This window comes from Carex rostrata, chromosome 14, assembly GCF_964058835.1.
Source record: "Carex rostrata chromosome 14, lpCarRost1.2, whole genome shotgun sequence".
NCBI classification, from domain to species: Eukaryota; Viridiplantae; Streptophyta; class Magnoliopsida; order Poales; family Cyperaceae; genus Carex; species Carex rostrata.
In genome coordinates, this window is record NC_135931.1 from 4,230,787 (window position 1) to 4,248,802 (window position 18,016).

The 18,016-nt window shown below is 34.4% G+C and overlaps 1 protein-coding gene across 1 annotated transcript; it reads left to right on the top strand.

Moving 5' to 3' along the window:
* The first annotated feature begins 932 nt into the window (after window positions 1-932).
* On the top strand, window positions 933-9,306 carry LOC144564975 (cyclin-dependent kinase D-1-like). Its single transcript, XM_078314582.1, has 7 exons — window positions 933-1,286; window positions 1,647-1,945; window positions 2,663-2,771; window positions 5,664-5,789; window positions 6,314-6,549; window positions 7,903-8,217; window positions 8,830-9,306. Exons 1-7 carry the CDS (start codon window positions 1,161-1,163, stop codon window positions 8,891-8,893), a joined length of 1,275 nt encoding a protein of 424 aa, XP_078170708.1. The 5' UTR covers window positions 933-1,160; the 3' UTR covers window positions 8,894-9,306.
* The last annotated feature ends 8,710 nt before the right edge of the window (window positions 9,307-18,016 follow it).

The window sequence follows — 18,016 nt, forward strand, 5'->3', positions numbered from 1 at the left end:
TAATTTTTTATCTTATTAGAATTGGTTGTTCCTAAGAGTTTTGAGATTTAACTATTTTAATAAAACAAACAACAATTATTTTTTATTTGAATATTCTAATTCTAGTTATTTTTGTTTTGTAATTAAATATATTTATAAGGAGGAAGAGTATCCCGCAGATATAAGACCGAAATTTGTATTTTTACCGTCCTAAACAAATAAAAATAAACTAAATAACTTTTTTCCTCTGCGAATTTCATTTTTACCAAGATTTGGTTCCCAGTCGAATGAATCACATATTCAATCTGATCCTGGTAAAAATAAAATTAAATAAAATATTTGATAAGACAGTAAAAATAAAAATTCCGGAGTATCTGAGTCGAATTTAGTCAAATGATTTTTTCCTAATAACATAGGTCATGTTCGACCCTTAAGTATTGTAGCTTAAGAGTTTAAGCTGTGTTAAGGAAGAGTTATTCGGTTAACAAAGACTTAGAGCAATGAAGCTTAGAGTGTACAAAGATGCTAAAAAGGAGCTCTAAAGAGGCACTGTGCCCTAAACTTGAGTTTTTATTACCTTAAGAATTTGCTCTAAGGAAGTTTAAGAAATGTGCTCTAAGCTTGTCTAAGGCATTGTTGTTCGGCCAGCTTAAGTAGCCAAGGAGGCTAAAGTCTGTCTAAGGAGATTAAACCCTCGTTGTCGAGAGATACTAGAATATTAAATGAGAATAGAGATTTTTTATATTGTGTAAGTATATGATGTAAATATATTTATTTTATACAACTACAAGTGCATTTTTTTTTGGTTTTTTCCGAATCCGTGATCAAATTATAATTTACGAAATCTTTAAAATTTGTACCAAATTAAAACAAACGGTCCGAATCTGATTGTCAGGTACTGGGTGGATCTGAATTCATACCAACCTAGTCGTGCTTTGCTGTAAATCGAGTTCGGCTTTTGAAAGGGTAGAAAAATCTATTCTGATTCGGTAGCAAAAACCCTACCCGACCGTCTCTACCCGCAGCAAGCTCGCCACTTCTCTTCCCTGCGAGCTTTCTTTAAATTAATCGGAATTTTACGAGCGTCGTAACTTTCTCGTCGAATGAGAGGATCGACGCGAACTGCGCATCCCCTATAGACGCCACCGCTCGTACAACTGGGGGGCGAGGTCGGAGACACAATGACCACCAGAGGAGGCGATGATGATTCCAGCAACTCGCCGAAGCTGATCGTTAATCGGTACTTGAAGAAGGAAGTGCTCGGCGAGGGAACTTATGGAGTGGTGTTCAAGGCAACCGATACCCAGGTTTGATATATCTTCCTCAAACATCTGACATGTTTGAGGAAAGGCCTCTGTGAATTAGTTTCGTAAATTTTCACAAGGACTTCTTCTTTTACTGCTCTAGTTCCTGTTGATTGGTACCTAGAGACTCAATACGTTTGAAAAATAGCTCAATTTGCATGAAATTTTAGTAAGAGCGTCTTGAACGACTCTAGAATTGTTCGTACCTTCTCACTTTTAGCAGGAGACTAGGTGCTATTATTCTAAGTCAATAATTTCCTATCTGTTTAATAACTTGTGTTATCATTAAAATTTTGAAGCTTGAATTGATTAACATGTATAAACCTTAACTGAATTCTTCCACAAAATTTACTTATTTTTCAGACCGGACAAACAGTTGCCATTAAGAAAATTCGGCTTGGTAACCAGAAAGAAGGGATCAACTTTACAGCTTTACGAGAAATTAAGCTGCTGAAGGAATTGAAAGACCCAAATATTATTGAATTGATTGATGCGTTTCCCCACAAGGGCAATTTGCATTTGGTGTTTGTGTTCATGGAAAGCGACCTAGAGGCTGTGATTAGGGATAGAAATATTGTCCTATCACCAGCTGATATAAAGTCATACCTCCAGATGACATTAAAAGGTTTAGCTTTCGTCCACAAGAAGTGGGTCCTACACAGGTAATTTTGAATTATGCACTTTGTTCAACTTTTTAGGCAACAAACCAAAAATATTATGGTATTGGTAATTTGGTTTTGCAGTAGATCTATGGTATTTGTACCTTGGTCTTGCATTTAGGTCCGAATTAACCTTACTCATTGAAGGCAATTGAGGCACATTGAAGACTGGAAAAATTAATCAAGTGGATGTAACTCAACTATGCCTAAAACACTATTTGTTCAATCAGACATGTTAAATCTTCAATAGTCCTGTCACCTGTGTCTTATCCCAGCTAGACTGTACACTGCAATTTCCATGTAAATGGTGTAATTTTTTCTCGTGTGCGGTATGCAAAGCAATTATATCATCAGGCTCTTAGTGGATTTCTCAAATTGAGCAATTTAGCTTAGCACAACTCTATTTAACCGTCAATCTGTGGGATCCTGGCTTTACGTAAGGCCCAAATTTTTGCGAATCTCAATCAATATAACCTAGTTCAGTAGAGGGAAGTTTCTTTGATCTTCATTATCCCAAAAGCTCAAACTACCACCATCTTGCCGCTATCAAAGAGCAAAAAATCTAACAAGAAATGAAAATGAAACAAAACATGGGAATTTTGAGGGATATATGCAAGCACATTCATCCAAAAGAAAGACCAACAATTTACAATTCTTCATGAATCCTTGACAAGTACATTTAAGTGATCTTATTGTCTTCCAATTTCTTAATTCTAACAGAGACATGAAGCCGAACAACTTGCTGATTGCTTCTGATGGGCAGCTTAAGCTTGCGGACTTTGGACTAGCGCGCCTCTATGGCAGTCCTAATCCCAAGTTCACCCATCAAGTATTCTATCTTTTGTTTTGACTTTTATTTTTTTTCTGATTGAAATAATAGGATTAAATACCCAGAAATCTTCTTATTGGTACAGACAACCCTTCTTATGATATCTGAATGTTGAACTGAGCTGTTGAAAGTAATGTTTTGAGTTGAACAAAAGAGATAACTTAATTGCCCCCTTCTTTTAATATTAACTTAAACAGGTTGTTCATGAACAATTTGAATATCTGATTCTCCTTGGCTTGTCTAATATAATATGTGTCATTTGGTAACATAAATCAAGGAGTCAAGGATTAAGATTTAATTTCTAATTTCTGCTACTGAGCTCGTGTTCTGTAAGATTATTGGATTAGGGATGAAGGATTAATAGTGAATTCTAGTATAATAATAGGCACAAACACTAATTCACCCCTTATATTTTTAACATAACAAGGTTAATTAACTAATTATACTAATCAGGTTTTCACAGAACAAAATAATTTTATGAACTAATCGAATTTTAATTTAGTAAAATGATAATAGAAATAAGAAACATAGTTTGATTCAAAATTAAGAGTTGTACTAAAATGGAACTAGTAATTAGATATAGAAAGATAAAGATAATTAGAGTAATAATCAAGCTGTATAAATAATAATAAGAAACATATATTAATTAAAAACTAAGAGATGTAATAAAATGGAATGGGTAGTTAGAGACAGAACTAGGTCAATTAAGTAGCAACTGAAGACGTATTATTAAAACTTAACTGGCTTAGCAATTACACAAATAATTAATCTAAGAAAATAAGCATCAGAGGTGAAGTTAATTTAATTCCAAATTTTGATACAAAATAGGGATAGGGATTCCAAATTATGCCTGCTTAGTATCAAGGTCCAATTGGTTAATGCGGCAGAGAAATGGGGGATGTGGATTACTGATGCAGCTTAAGGAGCCTTAGGGTGTGTTCCAGAAAAGGGGAGGGAAGAGGAGGGGAGGGGGGAGGGGCAGCGTAAAGAGTTTACCTCCTCTACACCCCGGTTTGACGGTTACAAAATTTGAATAGTTTGTATATAGGGTTGACATTCTCTCCCCTCCTCTCCTCAAAATTTAGTGTTATGAAGCAAGTAAACAGGGTTCGGTCAGGTCCTGTCACCCCTCCCCTCCCCTCCTCTTATGTACCCTATCCTGGAGCACACCCTTAGGAGGACTAGTTTTGAGCTCCTAATCCGTACTAAAATGCTTCTATTCAGCATGATTAAGATGGACTAAGCACTAAGGGGGACTTCATCCCTCCTTGCCAAACAGCCCTCGTAGTTAAGAAATAAGTGGTCATTACAAGTATGGATAAAAATTGGCTAACTTGCACCACAATATGTCTTTACCATTATAGCAATCCAAGGAATGGTGTTATCTACATTTATTCTAGCAGTAGAAATGTTTGGGGTTACCTGCAGGGCACTTACAATGTATAATTCACAACTTAGCTATAGCATGGCTCATTCAAAGAAAGAACAGCTTGAAATGTAATTTTGTTTCGAATTTTCGATCAAGTTTGTAAGGAATTTTAAGTAAGCGTAATGCATGGTTAAGCATGAATTTATTTTATCTTTTGCAAATTAGATCCAATATGCCATTCCACTTATTTATAGTATCTCACATCTTTTGGGTTATTTGCGGAGATACACTCAGTTTTTTAAAATGAGGTTGTGCTGAAACAAAAAGCTGAAATTTCACCTGAAGAGATAACCCTCGCGTCTGCTGCCATTATTGTATGGGCTGGTGATGGCAAGGAGCATTCCGATTAGAATTGAGTAATAGGGAGGTCTTTGTCTTCACAATAAAATCAGCATATTCCGACTCCTTGCATCAAAATATGCTGGTATCTGTCATTGTTTGATTTAAATGTTCCAGTGAAAAAGAAACAGCTGTCATTACGAGATGGGGTAAAAAAAAAAATATTTGATGACATATACCTTTCTCATATCTTCATAGTTTGGTCTTTGGGCATTGCTGCAAATATAAATTAGGGATAGCCTATATTTGACAACAAACTTATTTGACATTTTAGATATGTTCTTCTTCATTACTTGCATAAATTGTCTACCAAATTTGATGCTTTGAAAATCGATGTGTCATTTTTCGAGCAATTTGAAAAAAATATTGTTTCAGTTTTATTGGCCTTCGATTTGTGAAAAACAATTTTGAATTGCACCAAATTTGATACACAGTCTATCTAAATGATTGAGGATCCATCGATAATTTTGGAATTTTGCTGAATTTTGGACATATCTTCCTGCTTTTGCTGTTTCTGGAAGAAAAAGGGAATCGAGCATTGTTCCTTTTTTTTTTTTGAGAGGCAATAACATATTGATTTCTTGACATAATGGAAACAGATGGAAAACAAATATATTTCTTTTTTCAACTTTAATAGTCGTGATTGAAGAAGATAAATTCATCTTAATATTCTGTAATATATTCTAAAGCATTACTCGAGCTAGAGTAAATTCATTTTTTAAAATTAGTTCTCAGTTTTGGTAAGAAATAAGTATACCATCACCTTGCAAAAGAGATATGGGATAAGCAATGAAGTAGAATGTAATTAGGTCAGAAAATAACGTACAATGATCTGCTCAATTTGTTATTGTACAATGATCTGCTCAATTTGTTATTGTTCAATGTTAAATTTTTATGAAGTTTATGTTTTGAAACAAGTAGAATAATTCAAGTGTTTTTTGTCGAGTTTCAATAAATTTTCTTTCCATGATGAAATGACCCGCACATTGGTGGGTTTCTGATCAATTTTTTATTAGTCTGGCATGCTTGTTTTTCAAATTCCTTTTCTTGAGCCTTTCATTTTATGCCTTCTTCTAAAAATACACTAAATACTGACTGAGCTATTTTCCTTCGACTTGTTCTAGGTATTTGCACGGTGGTACAGAGCTCCTGAGCTGTTGTTTGGTTCAAAACAATATGGTGCTGGTGTAGATGTGTGGGGTGCTGGTTGCATCTTTGCTGAACTTCTTCTAAGGCGACCATTTCTACAGGTTTTGCATCATTTTTTATTTTTTCAATTTACTTATATATGGATTAAAAATGTGTACATAGCTCTTTTTATATTTGGGCACAGGTCAATACGAGTCCCTGTAGTAGTTTGGCAGCTTTGATCATGGCATACATATTTATTTTTTGGGGGGTTTCTTGCATTCCATTACTCAACAAAAATTTCCAGATAACACTTATGTTTTGCTGACCATGACAAGCACTTGAATTATAAATAATTTTCTAGTGTATTTTCGTTGAAAAATAAAAAAGTCTCGTGTACACCATAAGAAATTTTATGGTGTTGGGACATTATCAGGACTATTCTATCATTTAGTGCAAACTCTGTGGTGTGTACCCCACCCCTCCCCCCCTCCTCCCGACCGAATCGGGTTTTCATGACCAATCGGCAGGTCAATTTAGACCAATCTAGTTCTGATAATATGTATAACCCGACTCAAGGCGGCCAATTACTAGCCTTAAAACATGGATTGATAGCTGGTTACAATTGTTCTAATTTTACATGTAGGGTTCAAGTGATATAGACCAACTAGGCAAAATATTTGCGGCTTTTGGGACCCCCAAGATGTCTCAATGGCCTGACATGCAGTACCTCCCAGATTATGTGGAGTACCAGCATGTTCCGGCGCCACCTCTGCGTACTTTATTTCCCATGGCAAGCGATGATGCCTTGGATTTACTATCCAAGATGTTCACCTACGATCCTAAGGCAAGGATCACCGCCCATCAAGCACTCGAGCACAGGTTAGTGCAGACTATAGCCGTAAATGGTACTTGTGGATTTATTTATTAATAATTATATTTTTGTTGATAAGAATGGTTTTTTGCTAAATTGGGTGAAAATATATCAAACAGATATGTAAATGAAAAGTTGGGGAAGTATTATGTTTGTTAAAAGCCTTGGATTATAGCAAAGCATTACTGTGTCATAAATTGGTTCAGCACACTTGTTTGCAAGTTTGTAACAAATAGTATGTGCAAAGTCAGGTGAAGGAAAATCTAAACAAAAGCCAAGATAGAAATCGACAATTAGGGCATCTCACTTAATTATACTGCCTGTAGATTTTTTTTAACGCTTGACACAGTGGTTTATGGGAAATTAAGTAAAATCCTACATTGAAATAAAGCACCGATAAGTTTGTCATTTGTCTATTAATCTACTGTAGCTTTTCGATTCAGTACCGCAGATTTTACAGGCAAATCATTAGTCTCATAATTTGGTACTGTTCACTGCTAAATACAAATGGTTTCAGAAAATTAGGTTGATAATGAGTCTAAATAAAAAATCTAATTACAAAAATCTGGATAAAAATCGTTCCATGGGGCGTGCTATGCTATAATGCTGCTTTTCTGTTATGCACATCATGTTATTAACATTTTCTTGGGTGGGCCGTGTGATGGCCTAGGGTTGTTAAATAGCAAAAATGGCCACTTACTGTAAGTTACAATGAAGTTTCCTGTTCTTGATGAAATTAATAAAACAAACAACACTGTCATTATTTATACAGAGTTTAGTTAACTGTCATGCTTAAAGGTAGAAGTAAATGCACTGCCTATTTTGTGACTACGATTGGGTTTCATTTGTAGCCTACCCCAACTTGTTTGGGACTAAAGGCTTGGTTGTTGTTGAAGAACATGTGGCTATTTTGCAATTTTCAAATGAAGATGGACTTTTTAACAATTCATGCATACCATAGAATTTCAAATTTCTCAATAATAATTATGGGTCTCACACATGCTTGGTTGAAACCCCGACCGAACCTGCTTTGATAAACTTATCAGTTGTTATTGGAAATTCTATTTCTGGCGTGACATCGTAGTTAAATCTGAGAGGAACCAACTGACCATCCGTTAGTAAAGTTGATGTCATGTTTTATGTAGTCAATAAATATTGACAAAGTAGTGAGCCATTTTAGCAAATAAAGAATTAATGTACCGGTCTGTATCAGAGATGTTCAGGTTTGCACTTGAGTTGGAAAAAAAAATGGACCGTCCAAATACCGGCAATTGAGGATGCTATATCCATAGTTTATATGGTTTGACGGAGGTTCATAAATCTACACCTATAAAAGAGATTACAACATGAATTTATTTCAGGTACTTCACATCTGTACCGGCTCCAACAAAACCCTTGTCACTCCCCAGACCTCCAAAGAAGGGAGATATCATACCAGCCGATTCTAACCCGACACATGACGGGCCAGTGGTTCTCTCTCCTCAGAGGAAGGTCAGAAGGGTAATGCTGAATCAAGAGGGGTCAGAGGGGACTGCGCAACACGAGAGTGGCGAGCATCAAACTAGGGGTACGAGGCTGACAGGGGACCCCGGTGCTCAGAGTAGCAGGGCACCCATGTCAATAGATGTTGGTGCGATTTTCGGGGCAAAGCCTTTCTCAAGGACACCTCTGAAAAGGTAAGAAATTGATATTGTTTAAATTTGATGAGTGAATTACTAGCAATTTTGTTACCATGCGGGTCCACCTTTATGCTTCTGTACCAGTTTGAATACTTCACCATTGTTTTGTTTATTGTGTTTTGGTTTCTTCCCTGTTGTTTTTTCTTTCTTTGTTGCCTTGTTTTTTAAGGTTAATAGTCTTTGGTTGCACAACTGAGACTTCCAATTGCAAATTCTACTGGAAATATTTTCCTTTTGCAATTTCTGCAAATTATAGTTGCTTTGCGTAAATCTTATTTTTTCGTTTTTTTTGAGAGAAAATAACTTCTTTGGCGTGTTAAATCTCCCGAGAAGAAAACATCTACTTATTGTCAATTTATGATATTTGTCACTTTATGATTAACATATGATTTGGTACCATAACCTCCCATGAGAGAGACCATTAAACTGCTGTTTAAATTTTGACTAGTAAAATCAAGGTAATGTATCCCTACTAAAACAGTTATACTTAAATGTCAAGCAATATTATTGTCCTTTATATAAAAATGACTTGATCAGGACCCTTTGTGCACTTTCTTATTATTCGGAATTAAATGAAGGTTAACTAAATTTCTGAATTTTGCATCGCAGTGCTGACAGGTCGCAACTCAAGAGAAAACTTGACCTAGATCCTGATTTTGAATACCCTCAATGACTTAAATTTGAAGCTGTTGATTTGGCTCGCTGTATATGCGGTAAATTATGTACTGTCATTTTGTCAAATTGTCAAACTTTGGAGAAAAGGAGAGTGCTTGATACGTGATTAAATGGTGGGGGGGATTTAATTTTAAGTCTGCAATGATTTTCAAAATGATTCAAGAGCTAATAAAAGCATTGGAAGGATCTGCCGAAATCAATGAAGCTAAGTATCAGGAGGTAATTTTCATCTGACTTAATATAAAACAGTTTATTGTTATCAGGAGGAGTTTTACCATTTTCCTTCTGTCATTAAAATTTTATGGTTGAAGATTAACATTAGGTGTGTGTAAAACAATAGCAAGATCCCTATTCTTTCTTTTTGATTTGGATTGTTGTAAAACCTAATAAATAGGATCTATTATTTGCTTTGTTGATTCTCAGTTGGTTAGTACTGGATTTTCTAAATAATAACATAACTGGTCCATTATTTTTTCAGTAGGCTCATAGGTGTTTGGACCTTGAATGAAATCACTATGTAGAATTAGGGTCTTACTATTCCAATTTGGACCATATGATCTAAAATGAATAGTTCAGATCAATTGTATTTGTTATTCAGGGATTTCTTTTTTATAAATCAGATTGTTCTTTCTAATCGTATGATCTGAGTTTCAGAAAAGTAGGGTTCTATTTTAGTAAGAGACCAATTCTTGCGTTACTTGGGAAGTGGTTGTGCATGTAATTATAGCCGCCTTGATACTTAATAAAAGAAGAAGATGAAGTGACGTTTCTCTTTATCTTCTAGATTCAATAGCTTTCAACTCTGGTTAATGTTTTCCATTTTTTTGTTTTTATCTAATTATATATACATATTTAGTATTTTTCTTAAAAAAATCAATATTTAAACTCCGTAAAAGCATGAAAAATATTATATTATTTACCTCCAAAACGAGTTTCACTAAATCCTTGAATTCGTTTTGATATTAATATTTGACTTTCATTTAAATATTTTTTAGCTCCGCCAATACACGACTCTAGCGAATCCGTGCATATCCTCTGAGGTAACATAATATTTCTGTTCAGATTTGGACCGTCTGATCCGAAAGACTGAATTCAGGCCAATTCAATCAAAGGTGAAACGAATTCGGATCTCATGAAGTAATCCAACTTTTTAGTTTTGATCCAAACTGTCCGAGATATTCTAACACGAATTTTAAAGGGTCTGGATCCTTCAAATAATACTGCCCCATGCGCTATCTCCGAATAGACACTGGACTGGAGTACTGGACACATCTAAACTCAAAAATTGAATTACTTTAGAGGATGTGAAATACACATACCTTTTTAATATAGGGCTAATTTCTCACGTACCCTTCAAGTGTTTCTTAATTTCTTATTTACCCCTTAACTCTTCATTATATCTAATTTATCCCTCAACTCTTCAAATTCTTTCTTTTTTATCCATAGAGTTAATTACTCATTACTAAAATTTATGTTTTCCCATTTTATCCTTGTGTGGCCCTCTAATTAAAACATATATATTCCTTAATGAATCAGGATCCTCTAAGTATCAACTAAATTATTATTTATAAATCTATACCGTTTTAAAATAGGTTAAAATAGGGAACGCTTTAGATTTGATAGGAAAGAAATATCACTTGCTTCTCATTAGACATAACATCTTTTTTTTCCCAATTGAATCTCCTCTGCGTCTTTTGCTTATATAAATGAAAATATTTAATTTATCATTTTCTTCTATTCTCTTATTCAATTAAAACCAAACAAAAATACAGTAGGAGTCCAACTCCGCTAAATTGGATGTAGCTACCTGATTTATTTATTTATTTATTTTGAGAATGCCCGTTGGCTTGAATTGCATTAATAAAAGTAACCTGTTAAAATAAGGTCCTAATTACTAGAATGAAATTAAAGCTGAAAAATAAATAAGTAACTATCAAACAAGTAAATTAAAGCTGAAAATCCAAAATCTAACTACCAAACAAGTAAAATATGAGACCCTTTACAGGTCCTAATGCTACCCATGTGAACATTTTCACTATCTTAATCTTTGCTTTTTTGCCGATTCTGAAACTGGTACTTGAAATCTGCACCTGGTACGGTACACCTTGATAAAACCTTAACCTGCTACTTGAAATAAACCAGTGTCAATTGTTGAGGTAAGGGGGTGCCTCCCTTAGACCAATCAACTAAAATATAACTTGTAAAATTCTGAAACAACAAATCAACTAAATATTGTTATTAAATGATTAGAAAATTCAAAAACATCCCAGCAAGTCAGAAAACATCAACTTTTGCTCTTTTACCCCTATAAACCAAAAAATTACAAAACATCAAATCCTTTGAATTCAGATCAAATCCCATGAAGCGTATCAAAAACAACAAACTAACAAAACACTTAGCATCAAACTATCAATTCATACGAAAGAAAATAAATAAAAAGCTAGGCAAATGGGAAAGAAAACAAATCAACCAACTTATGCAAGAGGAGAAATTAATGGATATCACTGCAGCACAATAATTGATGAGGAATAAAACTCTAGAAATATACTTTCGTAACTTCTGTAATCTAAGATTCAATGGTATTAAAATCACAAAATACAAACGGTCCTTAATGAGAAATAAACAACCTAGCGCGAAATACAAGCGGCCATCTGAAATTCGATGGTATTATTCTAATCTAAACAACCTAGCGGGAAATTGATGTTCTGAACACAGAGAGAAATGACAAAAATTCTTACCGAGAAACAAATTTGCAAGGACGTAGAAGGCAAAGAGAGAGCACGGAGAAGAAAAATTAAGAAGATATCTGGATAGATCAGAAAAGCGCGGGAGAGCACGGAAAAGAAAAACAAGGTTGAAGAAGAAAAATAAGGGAGTACGCGGGAAAAGGAGGAGACGGATCAACTTCCTCTTAAAGAAAGGATATTTTTGTCATTTTTAATTTTAACCAGCCATTTAACTATGGTTAATTTCATAATTGTTAAATAATGGATAAAAAAGAAAGAATTTGAAGAGTTGAGGGACAAATTAGATATAATAAAGAGTTAAGGGGTAAATAAGAAATTAAGAAACTCTTGAAGGGTATTTGAGAAATTAACCATGCCGACAATTGTCGATTTCAAAAAATATTTATACAGATTCTGTTTAGACGGTCTGAATCCAAACAGAAATATTTATCCGAATTCCCTCTATAGCTGGGTAATGCTCAGTACACTGGTAACCCTGACGACGTGTTTGATTTGAGAGCATTTGTCTAGTAATGCAATGCCACTTCTTGTCTTAAATTCAAATATCTTTCAAAAACAATTATAAAAAATTAACCGATCACTGACTTATTGCACAAAATAAGTAGGAAGTAATCAGGGACGAAATTAGAATATTTTAATAGAACGAGCTGAAAATATAGGGCTGGCAAACAAGTTCGAGGTTCGTGATTCGATTCGGGTTTGATTCGAGTTTAATTCGATTCGAAATGGGTTCGAATTGAAACGAACCAAACTAGGTTCGGTTCGGAATTAATTCAAACCAAACCCAAATCTAGCCTGGTTCGATCGAAATGGGTTCGATCATTTTTATGGTTCGAATCTCATAATAACATCAGCTGTCCATTTACCTGATGAAATTAAAATCCAAGATAGTCATAATTTAACTTAGCCGACACTCTCTCGCTCTCAAATCTCAATAACCTAGTTCTCTCTCCACCTCTCCCTAACTCACTCTCCCTCTAGCTCTAAAATCTAGTCAACGCTCTCGGCGACTGGCTGTCTCCCCAGCTGTCACTCCTCTCTCCAGCCTAGATGACTGTCTCTCCTCTCTCTTTGATCGTCTCTCATAGTTTATACCAGGAAAGCCGTCTTTGATGTATTTTTTCATGAACAATTTTTTAACTTAAAAACACTCATTTCATAGTTCATACCGGTAAAAGAAAGTCATGTGAATTGTCCCGCGAGAAAAAATTAATGTATAAACTACCGGTATAACTAGGACTGCTAAAAAATAATTTAGTTCGTGATTCGATTTGGGTTCGATTCGAAAAATGTGTAGTTCGCAATTAATTCGATTCGAAATGGGTTCGGTTCGAAACGAATCAAACCAGGTTCGGTTCGAAATTAATTCAAACCAAACTCAAACCTAAGGTAAGTTCGGTTCGGTTCGTTGCCACCCCTAGCTGAAATATAAAAATGGATAATGTGGTAAAATTTAAACTCAAGTCTTTTACAACGGCAATAAGCAACTTTAACCACTAAATTATAAATAAATATTTAAATATTTAATATTTATAAGGAAAGGTTAAAAGTATATCAAAACATAAAAAAAATTCAATTCAATTCAATTTTAATATATAATTTCAATTTTTTTTTAAAAATTATAAAGATGACAAGACACTCTTTAAAGTGTACTAAGATACTAAGATTAAGCTCGAGAAGAGGGTACGCGGAGAGAGGGAAAGAAGAAAACACTATACGAAAGTTACGACGTTGCCAGACCTCATCTGATCAAGCATATGCACCTGCTCCGTAGAAGAAGAGAATCGAAGGAGTGAAAAGTACGCGCTATTTTGCGGAGAAGAAGAGAAGGAAACGCTATGTTTTATTTTCGTTGTCCCTTTTCTTCCCTTTAATAAAAGCTTCCTCTATGTTAAGATGGACATTGAAAAAGTTCCGAGGAATGCTGTATATTTTCTACAAATTCTTTCAAAAAGGGTAATTTGCTTTTCCTCGTCATCTTTCTAGATGGCTTTCTATATGACTCGATGTTTTGTTATAATACTTATGCAGTATTTTTATATTCAATCGGCCGTAATCTTTTTGAATACCGATGAATATATTTCCACGAGTTCTTTCTTCTTAGAAAAAAATAAAAATCTGCACGTGAATTCTCAACGAATTGCTAGAAGTGCGAGACGCAACAATTAATGCAGATCGTTGTCGTGGGTCCCACGTCAAGTGGTTATCCAATTAAGTTTTAAATCCCGCTGTAATGCACAACAGAATTAACTGCACAGAGAATAGTGCCAAGAGCAAGAAGAATGCTCTGAATCCTCTGATCTATGACTTAAAGAACAATTCTGAAAGATATGCAAATGTTTTGCACTTCTAGGACTAGCAGATCAATCAGATTTTAGATGATCCGAGCTCGGAATCAATCCAATTTGAAGGATCAGAACATCAAATTGATCTAAAGTTAAGATCATCTTAATCAAACCTATCTGACACCTAGAGGTTTAAAAAAGCCCCAGTCGGGTACACCCGACCCTGCCCGCCTATACCCGAGCCCGGGTATAGATCGGGTACGCGGGTAGGCGGGTACGGGCAAAGGACGGACCAGACCGCTATTTTTGGACAAATACCCGACCATACCCGTACCCGACCGTACCCGTACCCGACTACCCTTACCCGAATACCCGACTACCCTTACCCGCGTACCCATATACTTTAATTCAAAATTCAAAAACCCACAATTCCCTCCCACCCGGTTCCATCCCATCCGGACCTGACCAGCCGGACCCACCCGGACCGGACCGGACCGACCGGATGGGATGTAAAGTTTTTTTTTTTTTTATGTTATTATTTAAAAAATTTAAATTTAAATTTTATCCCTCCAATCAAAATTTCTTTAAATACCCCTCTTCCTCCCTTCATTTTCACATCTCCATCTCAATTCTCATTCTCTCAATCTAAATTTCTATTATTCTCAAATTTTAAATTTATTGTTCAAAAATAATATATAGTTGTAAATTTAATTCCTTCTACAAATACAGAAACGGAATTACGAAGGTATCGAAATTACGAAGTTCGGCACCTCCCACAAGATTTTTCCGCTAGATTTAAATGTTACATTTATTTCATGTTAGATTAATTTATTTTTGTAGAGTAAATTTAGTTTATGTAGATTTATTAGATGTTGAGTAATTAGATATTTAGATTTGTTAGATTTATTTTATATTTTTATGTTAGATTTGTTAAATTTGTTAAGTAATTAGATTTGTTAGATTTATTTAGTTTATGTTAGATTTGTTAGATGTAAAGTAATTAGATTTGTTTTGATGCTAGATTTTATTTTTGAAATCGGATTTATTTTTCATAGGTTTAAAAAATATGTTAGATTTATTTTTGGGAATATGTGAAGTAATTAGATTTGTTTTGAATAGGTTAGATTTTATTTTTCAAATTCGGATTTATTTTTAATAGGTTAAAAAAAAGATGTTAGATTTATTTTTGTGAATATGTGAAGTAATTAGATTTGTTTTGAATAGGTTAGATTTTATTTTTGAAATCGGATTTATTTTTCATAGGTTTAAAAAATATGTTAGATTTATTTTTGTGAATATGTGAAGTAATTAGATTTGTTTTGAATAGGTTAGATTTTATTTTTCAAATTCGGATTTATTTTTAATAGGTTAATAAAAGATGTTAGATTTATTTTTTTGAATATGTGAAGTAATTAGATTTGTTTTGAAAATGTTAGATTTTATTTTTGAAATTCGGATTTATTTTTAATAGGTTCATAAAAGATGTTAGATTTATTTTTTTGAATATATGAAGTAATTTGATTTGTTTTGAATAGGTTAGATTTTATTTTTGAAATTCAGATTTATTTTTAATAGGTTAATAAAAGATGTTAGATTTTTTTTTTTGAATATGTGAAGTAATTAGATTTGTTTTGAAAATGTTAGATTTTATTTTTGAAATTCGGATTTATTTTTAATAGGTTAATAAAAGATGTTAGATTTATTTTTTTGAATATATGAAGTAATTTGATTTGTTTTGAATAGGTTAGATTTTATTTTTGAAATTCGGATTTATTTTTAATAGGTTAATAAAAGATGTTAGATTTATTTTTTTGAATATGTGAAGTAATTAGATTTGTTTTGGAAAGGTTAGATTTTATTTTTGAAATTCGGATTTATTTTTAATAGGTTAATAAAATATGTTAGATTTATTTTTTTGAATATATGAAGTAATTTGATTTGTTTTGAATAGGTTAGATTTTATTTTTGAAATTCGGATTTATTTTTAATAGGTTAATAAAAGATGTTAGATTTATTTTTTTGAATATGTGAAGTAATTTTATTTGTTTTGAATAGGTTAGATTTATTCTATTAAGAATGAGTGCCAATACAATGGAATCTCATACGGGAGCTCTCAGCCCGATTGCAGAGCCCTCAGCAGAATCTCGTACACGAGCCCTCCCCTACTTCCGCTCAAGAGATCTCAAGGAACTTATGAAAGAAGAAAACCCCAATAACCTTCGTGAAAAGTCCCAACAACGTACAAACAAAGAACCGGTGGATTTTTGCAATCCCTGTCACCAATATGGGAAGAGGAGTGAGATGTTCTGTTGCGCGGAATGTTTGCAAGCTTTTCACCCTTCCTGCATTAGCGCCTACCCAACACGCACAAGGGAGGATATAAGGTTCAAGCATTTTATATGCCCACCCTGCGCCTTAGACAAGTCTAAGCGAAGCAGGCAAAAGAGAAAACGAAAGAAGCAGTGGAACTCTGATTCCAATTATGATTATCTCAACGTTGTATTATTTTTATTTTCAAATGCGAGCTATCAGTTGCCAGTTGTAATTTCCTTTACTTCAATGTTATTTTTCCTTCATTTATCTCAATTAATTTTTTACTTTCAAAATTGAGTATTTATGACTTTAATTCACAACCAATGAAATTTTTATCTTTTGATTTTCTTATTTTGTTTTGTATATAGGTATTATTTATTTTTATAGGAAAGATATAATTACATAAGCAATTAAAATGTGTATATATATTTACACTATTTGATATTGAACTATTATGTCTATTTATATTTTAAAAGTTGAATTATAAACACGTATTAATATTCGTACGACACTGTAAAAAAAAAAACAGAAAAAAAAACCGGACCGGCCCCTACCCGGACCGCCCTACCCCCCCGCGGGTACTGCGGGCAAGGGTATAGGACGGGCAGGGCACGGTTTTTGAGAAAAAAAAACCCGAGGATGCCCGGTCCGTGGTACCCGTCTACCCGAGATACCCGTGCCCGTGCCCGGGTATGCCCGGTCCGTCCGGCCCTGCCCGATAATTAATACACTACTGACACCCCATGATGCTCAAATTAAATAAAAAATTATATAACCATTAAGTTGACTTGATTGATCTGCTAGTCCTACACAGCCGCCACACCTCAACTCTCTTCTCTTCTTCTTTCTATTCAACTTTACCACTTCTTGTAGTCTTTATTCTTGACACAAATCTCTCCTCTCTCTCGGTTCTACCTTCTTGAACGGAGAGGAGAATGAGAGAGGGGGAGGAACCGAAGTCGAGCGGAGCCGATCGGAGCCGGGAGTGCGGTATCGTCGAAGCTCAGAGCGTAGAGTTCATATCTTCATAAGAATGCGGCAATGAGTAGATTCGATTGTCGTCGGAGCGCGGCAGTGGTCGAAGAAGCGGATCCGGTTGTGGAGCGAGATAGCACTAGGGTGATCAACATCTCGATTGGAGCGCGACGGTAAGTAAATCCGGTCGTTGTCGGAACGCGGCGGCGGTCGAAGAAGCGGATCCGGTGGTAGAGCGAGATGGCGATTAAAGTATTATGGTGATCAACATCTCGGTTAGAGCGCGACGGTAAGTAAATTCAGTTGCCGTCAGAGTGCGGCGGCAGTCGAAGAAGCGGATCCGATCGCGGAGCGAGATGAGGATTAGAATACTATATTATATTTTATGAGAATAAAAAAACAAATTTAGAAATTGCGGTCATTTGACTCATTGTAAATATGTTTTTTATCAATGAAATAGTTAGTTGGTATAAAAATCACTGACCTTCAAAAAAAGTTGACTTGATTAAACTCAAATTAATTCTGTAAATTGTCATAAAAGATGTTAAATTTGTGATACAATCTGTGAAGCTCTAATCAAATTAAAACCCTCACCACAAAAATTTCATCATAATTGCAATCATTAATAGATTTTTTTTTATTAGGCTACTCACTATTGGTGGTGTTATATCACAGCGGATAAGAACTCTGACGGGACATATTTCTTATCTAAATTCCACACAAAAAGCATCAGAATATGACAAGAACATAATAAAAAAAAAATGAAAGATTATAAAGTATAGGAAAAAATATAACAAAGAA

Coding starts and splice junctions, on each gene's coding strand:
- LOC144564975 (XM_078314582.1), top strand. CDS start 1,161: ATGACCACCAGAGGAGGCGATGATGATTCCAGCAACTCGCCGAAGCTG. Junction 1,946..2,662: donor AAGAAGTGGGTCCTACACAG/GTAATTTTGAAT, acceptor TAATTCTAACAG/AGACATGAAGCCGAACAACT. Junction 6,550..7,902: donor CATCAAGCACTCGAGCACAG/GTTAGTGCAGAC, acceptor AATTTATTTCAG/GTACTTCACATCTGTACCGG.